This window comes from Callithrix jacchus, chromosome 2 (assembly GCF_049354715.1).
Source record: "Callithrix jacchus isolate 240 chromosome 2, calJac240_pri, whole genome shotgun sequence".
In the NCBI taxonomy this organism is placed as follows: domain Eukaryota; kingdom Metazoa; phylum Chordata; class Mammalia; order Primates; family Cebidae; genus Callithrix; species Callithrix jacchus.
This window is the reverse complement of record NC_133503.1, coordinates 67,907,045-67,924,381: the sequence shown is the minus strand read 5'-3', so window position 1 is coordinate 67,924,381 and position 17,337 is coordinate 67,907,045. Positions and strand designations below refer to the sequence as shown.

The following is a 17,337-nucleotide window of genomic DNA, read 5'->3' as shown; positions in this document are numbered from 1 at the left end:
TTCTGATTTGCTAAGTGTGAGATAAGCCTGAGAATGGGAATTTCTAAGGTCCTAGTGATGCTAATACTCTGGTCTGGGGACCACACTTTGAGAACCATTGCTCTTGTGACTCTAATATGAGGCCCCACCTGGGAATGACCGTTGACCTTGGCTGGGAACTCAACATGTTCTGCATACCTTGTATGTGTGTATGAAATGTGAATAGAACCTTTCACAGTCTTCTGAATTTCCCAGGTAAGGTTTGTGGCAAACGATTTCACTTCTTCAAGACTTTCCCCATCTTTTTAATGGAGATGATGCTCAGAGGAACCCTTGGGGGAATTACAAGAAAGACTGTATGTAAAGAACACTTTGGAGATTGTGAAATGTTGTTCTAAAGCTGGTTATAATTATTCCTGTTGATGGAGAAGCTATGAGAATTTGGAAGGTATAGATTAAGATCGTGGTTCCGGGCTGGGCGTGGTGGCTCATGCCTGTAATCTCAGCACTTTGGGAAGCTGAGGTGGGTGGCTCATAAGGTAAGGAGATTGAGACCATCCTGGCCAACATGGGGAAACCCCATCTCTACTAAAAATACAGAAAATGAGCCGGTGTGATGGCATGCTCCTCGTCCCAGCTACTAGGGAGACTGAAGTAGGAGAGTCACTTGAACCCGGGAGGAGGTTGTAGTGAGCTGAGATTGCACCAGTGCACACAAGGCTGGGCAACAAGAGCAAAACTCTGTCTCAAAAAAAAAAAAAAAAAAAAAAAAAAAGAAGATCATGGTTCTACCAAGGCTTGACACTGGGCAAGTCAGTCCACTTCCCTGAGTATCAAATTCTTTTCTTTAAAAGTGGGAATATTACAGGTTCCGTGAGGATTAAACAAGCTCTGTGTGTATCAGCCCTGGTTTCCTTCTGTTCCAGAAACTTGGAGGCAGTGTCCTCCATGAGGAAAGGGCTCATTTCAGAACAACTGTTACAACATGGTTGCTCACAGTCGTTTCCCCTCTAGCTCTCTTCTCAGAAAATTTCTTACTTCCTGTTCTTTCCACATGGTGGTGATGACCTCTTTGTAACATAACATGGATTCTTTTCCACATTTGGATAGCAGGTGAGGACACTTTGTAGATTCTTAGAAGTAGCCCAGATTGAACCTAATGACCAAATGGCCCCTGGGCTGGGGTCAATTGCTCTAGGTGTTGGGAATACGGCAGTGAACAAAACAGGAATCCAAATCCTTGCCTTCATAAGCTTGTTACCATGCCCCCAAGTGTGTCAACGATGACCCCTTTACCTTCCCATGGTTTCTTGAAATCTGGTGAGGGGCAAATACTCAAATTCATAGAAAATCACAAGTTGCCCTCAAATTGACCCAATGAAGTTCACTGACCCCTGGGAACACCGGGCATGCGGCTTCAGCCAGAACTTCACACGCTGTGATGTGCACCGGGATCACTGGGGCTCTTGGTATCTGTCAGATCCTGGCTCAGCAGGTCTGGGGTCTGGCCCAAGAATCTGCATTTCTAACAAACTTGGATATTTCTGATCTGAGGACCACACTTTGATTATTTAAGGTTTACGTGATGCCTTATTATCAACCCACCAAATGTAATCTTATTTTCCTGCAGCTTTTAGTAAAACTCTGAATACACAGAAAAAAAAACCCCTAATTTTATTAGTGTATTCCAGTTGTCTACATTTTTGGACAAGGCTGTAGGTGTGGGTGTCAGATCTGGTTTTCAAGTGAACAGGAGCAGCATGGAACATGCACTTCACTAATGCAAGCCCGTTTTTTCATTTGAGTGGAGACTCTTCCGAATTCTGTCTCATTTATGTAAAACCTTAATTGTTGGACTTGTTTTTTTGAGATGTAGTCTGGCTCTGTCGCCAGGCTGGAGTGCAGTGGTGCAATCTGGGCTCACTGCAACCTCTGCCTCCCAGGTTCAAGTGATTCTCCTGCCTCAGCCTCCTGAGTAGCTGGGACTACAGGCGCATGCCACCACACCCAGCTAATTTTTATATTTTTAGTAGAGACGGGGTTTCACTGTGTTGGCCAGGATAGTCCGGATCTCTTGACCTTGTGTTCTGCCTCCTCGGCCTCTCAAAGTGTTGGGATTACAGGTGTGAGCCACTGTGCCCGGCCATTTGTTGGACATTTTAAAGGGATGGATTTAAAGTCTCCACTTGACCATTTTAATCTGATATTTTTAGTCAAGTTGTGGGCTACGTCTGGCAAAGTTGACAGGGTTCTGAAATCTTACCTTTAGCAATGATATACTGGCATTTTGAATGCACACCCACTGTCTCTAGAGCAAATACACAAAAGTCAACCATTCACTGAATGTTTACTAAGCGCCAGGCAATATGGTAAATGCTGTGCAGGGATTAGCTCATTTAATCTTTATAACAACTCTATGATTCAATGATTTCTCCAAACAGTCAAAACAAAAAACACAAAACTGAAGGTCACAGAGAATGTCATTGGCTCAAATGCGTATCTTTTATAAATGGGTGCAATGAAGATTGGACCTGGCTCTGTCTGAGTTCTAGACCCACACTCTTATTTAAATAATTTTAGTGACAACAGAGTTACAGTAGCAAAACAAATGCAGAAACATGGCCAAGGAAGTTAAAATGCTCAGTTCTGTAGTAAGTCTTTTATTAAGGCACTCCCCAATCTTAGGTTAATTTAGACTTTCTCTGTTAACTACAATAAATGCCAGTTCCAGGTTAGAATCAGATTAATAATACAAAAGCACTTTTATATCACTGTCATGTGCAGTGGTGTTGGCTATCAGGGTCTAAATCTGAAATCCATCCCTCATACCTGTAATTAATATTCCTGGAATCACACTGTTGTAGAGTTAGGGGAGTGGGTGTACCTCTATGTATATGAGGCTCAAAAAGGTGGATGACTGGTAGCCCAAAATAGAAATATATTTCCTGTTAAAGGGATAATACAAAAATATCTTTTCATTAGGAGTTACTGATGGTACTGTAGGTATTAAGTTTGAATGAAAAGCACCATCAACTGTAACATACAAACTGCTTTATCCTTTATGTACAAATAAAAGAGAGAATTTATTTTCATTCTAAGTTTATTTAACATTTCATCCAGTTGAACTGAAATAATACATGGCCTCCAACACTGGCAAGACACTGTGCTAATACTGAAATTAAAACTGCCAGTCAGTAAACACTGACGATCATAATCCGTTATATCATGTTAATAGAAATATTAATAACCACTTAGCTTTATTGCACTTCATGTGGATTTTTTCCTCCAGAAAAGGTATTATTTCTACAAGATTGGCAAACATTGTTTTATTTGTTGTTATAAACCAGGATCAACATATACATTTGATAGCTTTATATAAAAGCATTAAGAGTCTGAAGCATCAAAAAACAATGTTTAAAAAGATGCAGCTCCATGTCCACCATCCCTTTTATTTTAAAACCTTTTTTTTTTTTTGAGACAGAGTTTCACTCTTGTCACCCAGGCTGGCATGCAATGGCGTGATCTTGGCTCACTGCAAACTCTGCCTCCCGGGTTCAAGCAATTCTCCTGCCTCAGTCTCCTGAGTAGCTGGGATTACAGGCATGCACCACCATGGCTGGCTAATTTTTTGTATTTTTAGTAGAGATGGGGTTTCTCCATGTTGGTGAGGCTGGTCTCGAACTCCTGACCTCAGGTGATTCACCTGCTTCAGCCTCCCAAAGTGCTGGAATTACAGGTGGGAGCCACTGAGCCCAGCCATCCCTTTTATAACCTTTAATACACATAACTGGAGTGTGTAAAAGTTTGTTTAGTTTGTCAGTCTTCTAACCAGTCATTAGCTCTTTGCTGGGGGTTAACATTCTGAAATGGAGCTACAGATTATCAGGCAGGGAGGACTCTGAGAGGAGCGGGACACCCGGGCAGGCAGCAAGTACCTTAGCTTCTTATGAAAAGAGCCCCTTCAGCCTCTCATGGAGATCTGCTCTGAATTTCAGGCTTTTACCACTTTTTAAAGAGACGCGTCAAGGACAACAGAATCTGTCCCAGGCCAGAATGTCACAGGGAAGCCATTTTGCTTCAAATCATTTAAGACAGAAAATCTAAATGAGAAGATTCTGGCAGCATCAAGGAAGGCTCCGAGTGACCCAAAGCTTCAGATCTATTAATCCTTTCAGAGAAAAGAGAAACACAGACACAAGGCACGCCATTTTTTCTTTATGAGGAAATTCAATCTTGTCACATTGTCAGAAAAAGCATCTGTCAAAACTAAATAGTTTTAATATTTTTTTCACTTACAATCTCTGAATACAATGATCTACACTTCATCACTTCATGAAATGTCGCCCCTCAATATCCCTGGGTGAGTCATTCCAGGACTGCTCTCCAATATTAATGTCTGCGGATGCTCAAGTTCCTGATATAAAATGGTGCAGTATTTGCATATAACCTAGGCACATCCTCCTGTATACTTTAAATCATCTCTGGATTACTTGTAACACCTAATACGATGTAAGCACTATGTCAATAGTTGTTATACTGTATTGGTTTTTAAATTTGTATTATTTTTCATTGTTACATATATTTTGAACCTTTTTAAAAAATATTTTTCAACCAAACTTGGTTGAATTCACAGAGGTGCAGCTCATGGATACAGAGGGTCGACTGTATATGACGTTAAACATCTACTGACTTGAAACATAATCTGCTCTTTTACATATATTATCTGTGGAATCACTACAAATGATGTAAACAGTGGTACAAGGTTTCATTATTTTCAAATGAGGTGGAATGTAACATACAATATTCAAGTAAAATTCACCATGATTGATTCATACACACATTATCACTGTATCTTTCTGAAAGTCAAAGAGATCTATAAGAATGACAAGAAAAGACAGGCAGGTAGCTGGAACTGTGGTCTCACTTCTTATAGAGAAAAAAAACAAACTACATTCAGCCCACTCATACAGCATTGGTATTGAATATACTTCCACAACTTGACATTTGTCCATTTCAGTTATTTGATGTAAATAACTGAATACAAAGTCAATAACTGCAAGGTAAGGTTAACATCTTTATAAGAATATAAAACAATAAATTAAAGTCTACCAAGGAAATCTACTCACAATCTGATTATATATAATTATCCAGCATGTTGCACTGGTCCGTAACTGACTTTTGGAAGGGGTGTGAAGGCGCTTTCACCCTACAAATCCGAAAACTTCATCATCGACATTGGGCCAGCACAGTCCCCAAACCAGAAGCAAACTGCCTTTAATATTCCGGGGCCAGTTTTTACAGGTTAGCCCAGAGCGTTTGTATTTTCCCAGTTCACTGCTGAGATCTCTCGTTGATTTACAATGGAAGTGAGATGAAAATTCAGTATTTTAAACAGATTCTGCTTTCACTGATTGATAATCACCAGAACATTTACTGACCATATACTGAGCACCTATTCCATGTCTACCAGTACTTTTTAAAAACCCTGGGTGAGGGCTGGGATATTGTCTTTGAAAAAGAATGACTATAAAAGCTATAGGAAGGTATTTCTATAAATCTTAACATGATTCAATGTAAGGGAGTCAACAGGTGTCAGACGCTTGGCCCACACCAAGTGCTCTGTTAACGTAGCAGCTTTATTCTAAAAGGCTAATGTGGATCTCTGAAAGGTTTTTGTAACTGGGAGAACCCAGGTTGAATAGGATTTTTCTCGCCAGCATGGCTATACCAGCTTTGCAGTGGCAGAATGAGCTGCAGAGGTTTCCTTCCCTCCTTTACAATCCCTTATTAAAGTATACACGTCGCAATTCAGGATGGCTCTCTTGGATCTTAGCTTGCAACTCGGCCTCCAAGCTTGTCAGAGACATGGAACTGGGACAAGGGAAAAATGACAGGTTATTACATAGGCAGAGGTGAGAATCAGAACCTAGAAAGAGCAGGAAGAAGGCACAGGTGTGGAGAGCCCAGGACTGGTATAGTGGGTCTTGCTCCAGAAATGCTTCATGTGGCTAGAAAATGAGATCATGTTCCTTTCAGAAAACTGTCACCCATAATGAAAGAAATGCATCTTAAGAACCCAACGCCCAATCATTTTACCTCTCATATTTTTAAAAGCTGAAATTTCTTATTGCTGGCAAGAGTGTATGGTGGTGACATTCTGAGACTCTGCTGGTGTTAGGAAAACCATTTGTGGCCATGCCACTTCCCAAGAAAAACAGTATCCATCATTTACAATGTCCATTATTGATAAAAAAGATATGCAGATAGTGAAATGTATAACACTAAAAGTTTACCTACATTCATGTGCTTTTGTTTACTGTATAATGCATGCTTATTAAAAACTTTTAGAAATTACTAAAATGTACAAAAAAACCCCCAAAACATTTATAGTTCCACTGAGAGATAACTATTGTTAGTCTTTAAGTGCTTAAAAATGTATTCGAAGGTATTATGGGTTTATATATATTAAAGCTTATTCTTTAAGAGAAATGCATACTCATTAAATAAAAGCATAAAGAAAAACTGTCCAGAATACTCACTACCAGAAAAACTGCTAATATTTTGTATGTAATTAGTTTTAAGAAAATTATCTGGGGCTGGGTGCAGTGGCTCACACCTGTCATCTCAGAGCTTTGTGAGGCTGAAGCAGGAGGATTTCCTGAGGCCAGGAGTTTGAGACCAGCTTGGGCAACATAGTGAGACCCAAATTTTATATCTATAAAAATAAAAAAATAAGACAAGTATGGTGGTGTATGCCTGTGGCCCCAGCTACTTGGGAGGCTGAGGCAGGAGGACTGCTTGAGCCCAGGAGTTCAAGGCTGTAATGAGCTATGACTGTGCCATTGCATTCCAGCCTGAGCAACAAAGTGAGATCCTGTCTCTAAAAAATTATTTAAAAATTGATATTTAATATAGTTGACATGTGATAGACTAAGGTTAAAAAAGTCAGAATATAAGTTTATATTAAAAATGTGCAAAGCAAATTAAAAAAATTACAAATATAGAAAAAGGGTAGGAGAAACATCCCACGATGACTATTCTTTATGTAGTGGGCCTTTTAGTAATTTTAAATGATGATAATGAGATTAATGATGGTAATAATAATGGCTATGACTTACTGCTCATTTTCTGGGCCAGACATTATGCATTTCAATCCTTATGAAAACTCTAAACCTAAGGTACAACTGAGGTGTTGACGTCAGACCTTTCTTGATCCAAAAGCCCTGCTACGCTGCCTCTTGGGCCTTCTGTTTTGCCATTGATCTCTAAGTATCTGTAATTACTATTAATATATGTTAAAGGCCCAAGTCTGATATTGAAATTAAAATTATTCAAACCTTAGTGGATGATGGGGAGTATTCTCTTTTTTATCTTCTAGGAGAGTTTGTTTGAAATTGGAATAATCTGTTTCTTGACAGCTGGGAAAAACTTACCTGTAAAACTACCTGGTTCTTGTGTTTGCTTTGTAGGAGGAAGATTAAATGCTGCTTCAGCTTCCGTAACAACTGTCTTGCCTATTCTAATTTTTCAGCTTTACTAATATTTTTTCCAGAAATTTGTCTATTTTGCCTGTATAATGCATGCTTATTAATGCATGAATGTTTTCAAATCTATTGACATAATGTTGATAATATTTTTAATCACTGCTGCATATACAGTTATATCACTGTTTCATTCATATTCTTTATGCCTTTCTTTTTTTTTTTTTTTTTTTCAGGCAGAGTCTCTCTCTGTTGCCAGGCTGGAGTGCAGTGGCACAATCTCAGCTCACTGCAGTCTCTGCCTCCCGGGTTCAAGTGATTCTCCGGACTCAGCCTCCCAAGTAGCTGAGATTACAGGCTTGTGCCACCATGCCCAGCTCATTTTTGTATTTTTAGTAGAGATGGGGTTTCACCATGTTGGCCAGGATGGTCTGGATCTCTTGACCTCGTGATCCACCTGCTTTGGCTTCCCAAAGTGCTAGGATTAACAGGTGTGCACCACCAAGCCCAGCTTTTCTTTTTGTTTTAATTAATCTCACCAGACAATTGTCTATTTTGTTTCTATTTTCAAAGAGCCAAGTTTTCACTTTGTTGATCCTCTACTCTTTCTATTTATTTTATTCATTTCTCATCTTATCTCCTCCCTTCTTTTCTGATGTTTATCCTTTTGTGCTTTTTTTTAAACTTAAGTTAGACATTTAGCATATTGATTTTCAGCTATTCTTCATAATATAAACATTTAAAGCTATAACTATCTCTCAAAGCAACACATTTGCTACTTCTCAAAAACGTTAATAAAGAATGCTTTCATTATCACTTGTTCACAAAGGAGATGGGCAACGGTGGTGCATTCATAAAATGCAGTATCATACAACAACAACAATAAATGGACTACAGGTGCATGCACTAATATAGATGAATCTTAGTTCCGATACTGAATAAAAAGAGTAAGTACTGGAAGGCTATATATCTTATGATAGGGTGACACTCTTGTCTAAAAAGTTCCAAAGAAGACAAACTAAAGACATATACACATATATAAAACGCAAGAGCATGAAATTCAGCATAGTGGTTAAATCTATAGGGGAGGCAGGGACACAGGTTGGGAGGAGCCTATAAGCTGTAACTTATTGGTCATATATATATATTCTATTTTTATTTTTTTGTTTTTATTTTTCTTTGAGACAGTCTTGCTCTGTTGCCCAGTCTGGAGTGCAGTGGTGTGATCTTGGCTCACCAGATCCTCCATCTCCTGGATTCAAGCGATTCTCCTGCCTCACTGGGCACTGAATTCATGGATATTCATTACATTATTAGTATAAATAAAATAAAAATAAGCAATGGATCAACGGGGATAGTGTGTTATGAGCCAAGGAATATTATTAATCCTACTCTATGAAATTGAGGAGCAAGAGACCTGAAGAAGCCAGACATATAAACAGTGTATAAACAGCAAAACAGCTATTTTAAAATAGAGTAAAACAAGATCATTGGTTTCCCAAAGGTAAAACCACACACTTTCTGAGGGCCTTGACTTAAGGACACTAATAGTTACAGAAAGCTTTTCTTTCTACACCGAGAGTTTAAATGAATCATAAAAAATAAATGTTAGACTATATTTTTTCTTGCAGCACTCCAACAAAATCAAGGCCAAAGTAGAAAGTTTCTCTGTGGGTTTTCAAATCTAAAATCCTTTAATCTGAAAATAATTACAGCTACATCTATTAGGTGTTGACTTGGTATCAGGTACGCCCCTCGGCATTTTACGAGCTCAATGTCTAAATCGCTGAGTCAAGGTCAGCTGCTGACCGCCAGTATTCATAAGCCACATACTAGAGAAATGAACATTCCCAGGTTGAGCCCTGAGACTCGGGGTTTGTACAATTAAACAGGCATCATTATTCCATTTTAGAGATGAGGAAATTCATCTGAATCAGTCTTCCAGAGCAAGTTCTGAAGGTCCCGCCCTCTTCGAGGGGGGCTTCTCAGTAGGCCCCAAGGTGATGAAGAGCTCCTGTCCATGAGATTTAAATTTCTATTTAAGAATAGCAGGATCAGAGACAGAGTGGAAGAGCACATACAAGGTGGAGTTGTCTGTCAGGCAGAGGATCTACAGCATTAGCTCTAGAACACCTCATACAAAACCTACTCTGCAAGGCTAGGAGATTAAAGACCACATGTTTGGGACCTACTGGTCCACAAAGGAAAGGATATTACCAAGGCAAGGGGCCTGGTAACACTTAGAGAAAACAACAAACACAGAAGACAACAAAATGCCGCTGCTTGTGTGCTGCCGTCACACCAAGAGCAGGCTAGAGACCTAGATGTCGAAAATGCCGATTTAGTGCCAGTTAGTCGTGTTCTCACATCCAAGGCAGAATTCAAGGGCAGCTTGTGATGAAATGCATGCACAAGAAAGCTTTTATGGCAAAAAATTAAGTGGGAAGAAGGGAAGCAAATATACCAACCACCTAAGCTAAGTGCAAACAATTGCTGTCCCTGGAGGTGGAACTTACATCCTATCTTATCTGTATTACAGATGCATTTGCCAATGGATTGGACCATATTTTAAATTTTCATAAAAACAAATTTGTACCAGAATTAGTCTTATTCTTACAAAAGAATCAAGCATTTTCAAATTTAATGGAAGGGGGTAGAAAAGAGCAGGGTACATTTGAAATTAGACAGATGTGGGTTTGATTTCTGCCTCTATCCGTTCCTTTTAGAGACCCTAGCTTCAGTATCTTTTGACTCTTAACTTCCCTGCTAGTGAAATGGAATAATGGCACCTGTGCCTTCAACTGGTTTTCAGGATTAAAACTCATGATTATTCTGAATAACAAATACATACCTTTTCTGAGGAAACAGGGCACAACACAGGGGTGTAGCAAACACCAAACTTAAAAAAAAATGCAAAAAAAAAGTCAGACCATTTTAAACTGTTAGCTTTTCAGATTATTTTTCTATTTTACTTTTATAACAATCCCTTCTTTCTTCAGAGTATTATGTTTTATGTTGTGTCACAAAAATATGTCCTGTTGGTGTAAGTTTTATTACCTAGGATTGCCAAAATAATGAAAAAGAAGTCACAGAGATAGCAATTCAAAAAAGAATCCCACAAATAGCCCCCCATGTTGTAGGTTTCTCTAAAGACAGTTAACTTCTATTAATTATTTGGGGCCATATATTCCAGATGGTCTGTGATGGCCTCAGTTTCAAAATTTGTATCCCATATTACCCACTCACTTTTCATACACTGTGTATTTATATTTTTAAAAGAAATTAATCATGTAAAAAGTAATTCCTACTCACCAGAAGCCAACTAACCCAACTTGAATGGGTGCGCTCATCCATGGGAACCTCTGTGTTGAGAAATAAATGACTTTGAATGCTTTCTATACACAGTCTTAGAGATAATTTCTTCTGATTAACTGTAAGGAACCTCATCACATTACAAAATTCAGATAGAATGTGGTTAGCAAACTTTGGGGGAAACTCTGCAACAAGGGTGTTATTTGAACTTCCTGTAGCCTTCTTTGATCTGTAAATCAACATACATGCAAAGATCAAGTGGCTTCTATTTCTTCCCCTATTGCACATTTAATCTGAGCACTGCTTGGGTATGTACTGGAGGTGGGAAAATAGCTGTCAATTAATTGTAATGTATCCCTGGCTGGGGAGGTAGGATAGCCTGGTGCCAAGGTCTGAAGACAAATGAACCTGAACTCAAGTCTCTGCCCTCCTGGTTAGTTCCTGATTGTGGGGAAGCGCAGACAGAGCCTAGCCTCTCCAAGCTTCTGTTCCCTTGTTATGGTGCAAAATGCATCAGTAACAGCTTCCTAAAAGTGTGTGGATGAAGATATGCCAGATCACATTCATAAAGCACCTAGTATGGTGCCTGGAACATATCAGAAATCCAACAAATGCTTACCATCTCTCACCCCACTTTGCACCTTGGTTGCTGTCAGTGTGGTCAAAACTATTTCTGGCATAAAACATTTTTGCTAGTCACACTTTTTTTTTTTAATGGAAATGAACAAGTTGGTTGGTCTTTTGGAGAATAAATGCTGTTAGACTTTTAGTTTTAAAAAAGGCGTGGTACTTAAATACTCAATATAAAGAGTGATGAGATATATGGTTATATAAGGCCACAGAAATCACTCCTACCAAGGTGTGAGCTGGTTGTAATAAAATCAGCCAGCTTAGTTAAGAGTCAACACGAGCTGTGACAATGTGCATGGGAGGCGTACCCTGGTCCCCAAAGAGACTCCTCTGCAGAAAATGTTCATCAGGAGGATCAGCGTAAGGGTGGAAAGCAATGGACTAGAGAGGAAGGGAGAAGCATCATCAAGGAAACTAATCCTCATAGGATACACAGAGGGGCCCCTCCCCACAAAAGATAGAATGAAAGGAAAACACTGTATCTTGGGTAACTGTCTCTGTTTGATGACGAAGGATTATCATAAGGGATGCTAAATACTCCCCTAGTACTTCCTAGTCAGGTGACATCTGGGCTGGCCAGACTTGGTGATGAGATGGCAAGTGAAGTACTGAGCGAGAGCTGGTGCATGGATAAACCTGACCTGTCAGAGCAGCCTCATTAAAAAATTTTTTTTAAATTTATTGAGATGGAGTCCACTATGTCTCCCAGACTGGAGTGCAGTGGCACAATCTCAGCTCACTGCACCCTCTGCCTCCCAGGTTCAATCGATTCTACCTCAGCCTCCCAAGTAGCTGGGATTACAGGTGCCCACCACCATGCCCAGCTAATTTTCGTATTTTTAGTAGAAATGAGGTTTCACCATGTTGGCCAGGCTAGTCTCAAATTCCTGACACAGGTGATCCACCCGCCTCAGCCTCCCGAAATGCTGGGATTATAGGCATGAGACACGGCACCTAGCCAACAGCCTGCTCATTTTAAGTGGACTCTGGTCTGCAGAAAACTGGGCTAAACTGTTATCCAAAAGTGAGCAGCTATGTGCCACCTTGGAGGTGGGCATGTGCAAACTATGTACTGACTGTGGCTCATGCAGAGGGTTTGGACGGAAAGGCTCCTCGCACAGACAGGGCTCCTAGACAATTTTAGTATCCTGCAAAACCCAAGCTGACATCCTCTCTTCTTCCAGCTCCTACCCCAGCACCCCTTCCTGCCTTATTCATCCCTATCTCTCAGTTAAAAAGTCTGATACATTAGTCAGCTAAGGATGTTTGGTGTTTCACTAGATATTTGCAAAATTTCTTATGGTAGGGAAATACCTTATCTAACAGAACTGTGCAAACAGAGGATGTTTAGATGAAAAGTCCAAATGAATTAAAGAGAGCAATTATATGTTTAAAAGATATATATATATATATATATCTTTAAAAATGTCTCATATATAAGTGCGAATATATATTCATATATAGATGAATATATATAAAAAATATATTCAATGAAGTAAAGAGCTCAAAGGTTAAATTACTCTAAATTTTTTCTCCCCCAATTGTCTTTTTCTAATAGCTTTACCTTATTTTTTATTTTATTTATTTTGTTTGAGACGGAGTCTTGCTCTGTCACCCAGGCTGGAGTACAATGGCGTGATCTTGGCTCACTGCAACTTCCGCCTCCCGAGTTCAAGTGATTCTCCTGCCTCAGCCTCCTGAGTAGCTGGGACTATAGGAGCACACCACCATGCCCAGATAATTTTTGCATTTTTATAGAGACAGGGTTTCACCATGTTGGTCAGCCTGATCTTGAACTCCTGACCTCGTGATCTGCCCGCCTCAGCCTCCCAAAGTGCTGGGATTACAGGCATGAGCCACCATGCCTGGCCTCTAATAGCTTTATTGACATAAACATTAAATTACACACATTTATTTAATGCACATATAAGTTCTTTATACACATTAAATTATAAATGTGTATATACATGTGTAATTATAATAGTGGGCAAGTGAATGAAATTATAAATGTGTATACACAAATTATAATGTGTATAAGTTATTTATACACATTAAATGATACACATTTATTTAATGCACATATTGAAAATGTATAAGGTCTGACATATGTATGTAGCTGTGAAGCCATCACCATGATCAAAATAATGAAAATATTCACCACCCTGAATGTTTTCTTTGTTCCTTGTAGCCCTTTGCCGTTCCTCACTCTTCCGTAAGCCCTGCACCCCATTATATGGCTACCTCTAGTCTTTCTGTCACTATTTATCAGTTTACATTTTCTAGGATTTGATATACAGTATCTATTCTTTTATGTAATTACTTTGAGACCCATTCATGTTGTATACAGCCCTAGTTGGTTACTTTTTATTGTGGAGTTAAGATTCCCTTGTATGGATATTCTCAAGGTGTTTATCCATTTTCCTGTTATTGAGCATTTGAGTTGTTTCTAGTTTTGGGGTATTACAAATAAAGCTACTATAAACATTTGTCCTTTACAAACATGTGCTTCTATTTTTCCTAGGTAAATAACTAGTAAGGAAATGGCTGGATCATAGGGCAGCATATGTTTAACTTTGTAAGAAACTACCTGTTTTCTCACGTGACTGTACCACATTACTTCTCACCAGCAGTGGTGAGGGTTTCAGTTCCTCCATTTCCTCACCAACATTTGCTATGGTCAATCTTTTTAGCTTTTGATATTCTAATAGGTGTTTAGTGGCAGCTCATGTAGTTTTAATTTAGATTTCCCAATGACTAAAGATACTGAGAATTTTTTAAGTACTTATTTGGTATCTGTATGTATTTGGTATAGTGTCTGTTCAAACCTTTTGCCCAGCTTAAGTATTGTGGGTCCTTTATGTATTCTGGACACAAGTCTTTTATCACATACATGCCTTGTAAACAGTTTTTCCCATGCCGTTTCTTCTCTTTTCATTTTCTGTATAGTGTTGAAGAACAGAATTTTAAAATTCTGATAAAGTCCAATTTATCAATTTTTCTTTTATGGACTGTGCTTTCCATGTTGAGTCTAATAACTCTTTGCCTAGCCCTAGTGTTCTATTGTATTTTCTTCTGGAAGTTTATAGTTGTAGACTTTTACATTTAGATTCTATCAACCACTGAGAGCTAATTTTTATATATAGTGTAGTCAGTTTCTTACACATTGCTTATATCTCAGACAACATAACCATCCATAAGTCTCCAACAATTCATGCTCTGTGTACTTGCTGAGCTTCTGTAGAGCATGTGGCCCTTGGCCAGTCCTCTTCAAAGAGGTCTTGGCTCAACTACACTCATTGGGTAAGATACCTCCTGTGTGTTCCCTCTGTGTCCCAAACTTTAAACACTGTGCATTTTAACAATTTGTCTTGTCCCTCTTCCCCATATCATGCTACATGCTTCCTGAGAGCAGGGGTCATATCCTTTCTCTGGGACTCTAGTGTCTACCACACTGCTTGGCATAAACAAGATTTCAGCAAAGGGCTGCTGAAAAAACATATGAATGAACAAGTAAATGCTAACTTCCCATTCAATTAGCAGTTCTGAACGCCTACTGAGTAGACGCAGCAGTCCACTTTTATAAAAGGGAATACAAAAGAATTAGAACTTAAGGAATAAGAACTAGACAGGACCCAAACCATATCAATTTCACTCCCAATGAAAGTGCCGTCAAGAATGACCCAAGTTTAAAGAGACAACAGAACTATTCTTCAAGAAAACTGTTCAAGCACTAGATTTTAAGCAGAGAACTTTCTGGTTTACTGCAAAAATTTCCGTGAGTCACCTGCCCACAGCTGATGCTGTTTTTTCCAGCTCTCCACTTGGGGAGAGATAAGGCGTGGGGGGGATGGATGAGTCATGCCGAATGGTCCCCAAACATCACCGTTTAAAAAAGCTCAGAATGTTCAATTAGTTTCATGTTTGTGGAGGAGTCTGGTCATTTCTAAGGTAAGAGCCCAGATAAGTACATCCTTGCAGAGGAGGCACACCTGGCCCTGGAGCAGTAGGAACAAGGGGAAGGCCAACCATGGCGAACACCACTGCATGGGCATTATGAGTTGCCAAGGAAGTGACCTCTTCTGCCTTTGCAGAAGGGGCATGGTGAAGCCCACCTTCACAATAGAATGTGAAAGTGTTTTGAACATGGAAAAGTAGGGATTTTAATGTAAGCTGCCTCTATGTATATTTTAGCAACGACTATACTATCATTTCTATACTATGGTCCTCTATACATGGGTGAAAGGCAACATAGACATATACCAGCAACTGTAAACTTGGAAATGGTAGATATGTATGGGTGCCTTAACAGCATTTAGCCATTACATTTTCAGAGCAGTATCTTTCATTGAGGTCTGAAGTAGTACAGCTACAACTGAGCCCCTTTGTAGCCAGTGAGGTGCCAGGGCCCAGCCATCAATCTGGGCCTGCATACAAGCGTTCTGAAACCAGTGGGCCCTTCTATGTGGGGAGTGGGATAGGTAGAGGGCTTCTGTGGGAAGAGAAGGTGAGGCGGTACACTTCCAAATGATGATCAAAGGGTACAATATGAAGCAAAGCTAAAAAAAACACAAATTAAGATGAAAGTGAGGAGAACACAATAGTTATTCATCTTATCATTGTGTAACAGCCTGGAACAATGAAGCAATGGTGGGCTAAGATGGGGCTAACTGCTTTTATCATTTGCCAGCTCCTTCGCATGAGAAAATGCCAGGGTATATCTACAGAAATTTCCATCTGTCACAGTAAGAAACTTATGCAACATGCCCAACTGTGTCTTCTGTTCAGTGTCTGTCACTGAGAGATGAGAGGAACTGTGGTAACTGTTTGCAAACTGAGACTCCATGAAGCTGCTACTCCGAATTACCTTTTCATTCCTGAGAGGATGACTACTGACTTGTACACATATCATTCTAAATTCACATCATCTCTTCATTTTACCCAGCCAGGCATCCAATAAATCACTGTGTGTGTGTAACTGATTTATAACCTTTAATAGAAGCAGTCTTTATTTGCAAAAAGCTTTTTCAGATATCTCAGATTAGAAATAAAATGTTCCTGGGAACATCTTTATATTTACGTAAGTGCCCAAGAGAAACTGACCTTCAACTGCTTTACTGTTTAGGTTGGAAATAACCTGTAAAGTTTGAAATCTGAAAAGAAATAAAAAGGGTTGAGAAAATGACAAAAGAACCACAGCTTACCTTCAAAAAGGCTTTCTTTTCCAAAGTGTTCATGATGAATGGAGGGATGGCTGCAAATAAAGATAAAAATCTTAAATCTTTATTTAATGTCAATTTTCAGCTTAAAAATTTTTTTCCAACATTTGACAGCTTCTGTCACTTTTAGGCTATTTCCACACTGTCACAGTAAAAAAAATTTACAGTAATTCTTTAAATTATTACATTTGAATTCATTACATTAAAAACTGTTCCCATTTTCAAAACTTTTGAAAAGTAATATTGCATCCTCTGCCAGCCAGAAAATTTTATAATCTTTAAAGGAAGTTTAAGTTTCAATAGGCAAAAATAAAAATAAAGTGCACGAGGCAGGGAGGATGGTGTAAAGAATTCTGCCTGGAGTAAGACAAAAACTGCTTCAGTACAGGCTAGACCGGGGTCCCCAATCCCTGGGCCGGACATGGACTGGTACGAGTCCATAGCCTGTTAGGAGCTGGGATACACAGCAGGAGGTGAGCAGCAGGCAAATGAGTGAAGCTTTATCTCTATTTACAGCCGCTCCCCATTGCTCACATTATGCCTGAGCTCTACCTCCTGTCAGATCAGCGACCGAATTACATTCTCATAGGACCCCAGACCCCATTGTGAACTGCATATGCAAGGGATCTAAGTTGTGCCCTCTGTATGAGACTCTAGTGGCTGATGATCTGTCACTGTCTCCCACCAGTGGGACCGTCTTGCTGCAGGAAAACAAAATC

General features: G+C 39.4%; 1 protein-coding gene across 6 annotated transcripts in view; it reads right to left on the bottom strand.

Annotated features, from left to right (window-relative positions):
* Nucleotides 1-3,061: 3,061 nt before the first annotated feature.
* SFXN1 (sideroflexin 1) overlaps nucleotides 3,062-17,337 on the bottom strand; it is a 47,749-nt gene continuing 33,473 nt past the window's right edge. For all 6 annotated transcript variants that reach the window (XM_008990561.5, XM_017969663.4, XM_002744535.7 and 3 more), the window contains 4 exons: nucleotides 16,604-16,653; nucleotides 10,773-10,822; nucleotides 10,312-10,359; nucleotides 3,062-5,850 (listed from right to left, as the gene is read on the bottom strand). In XM_008990561.5, coding sequence (XP_008988809.1) covers nucleotides 5,754-5,850; nucleotides 10,312-10,359; nucleotides 10,773-10,822; nucleotides 16,604-16,653 — 245 coding nt within the window. In that variant the 3' untranslated portion in view covers nucleotides 3,062-5,753. The remainder of the gene's footprint in view (nucleotides 5,851-10,311; nucleotides 10,360-10,772; nucleotides 10,823-16,603; nucleotides 16,654-17,337) is intronic.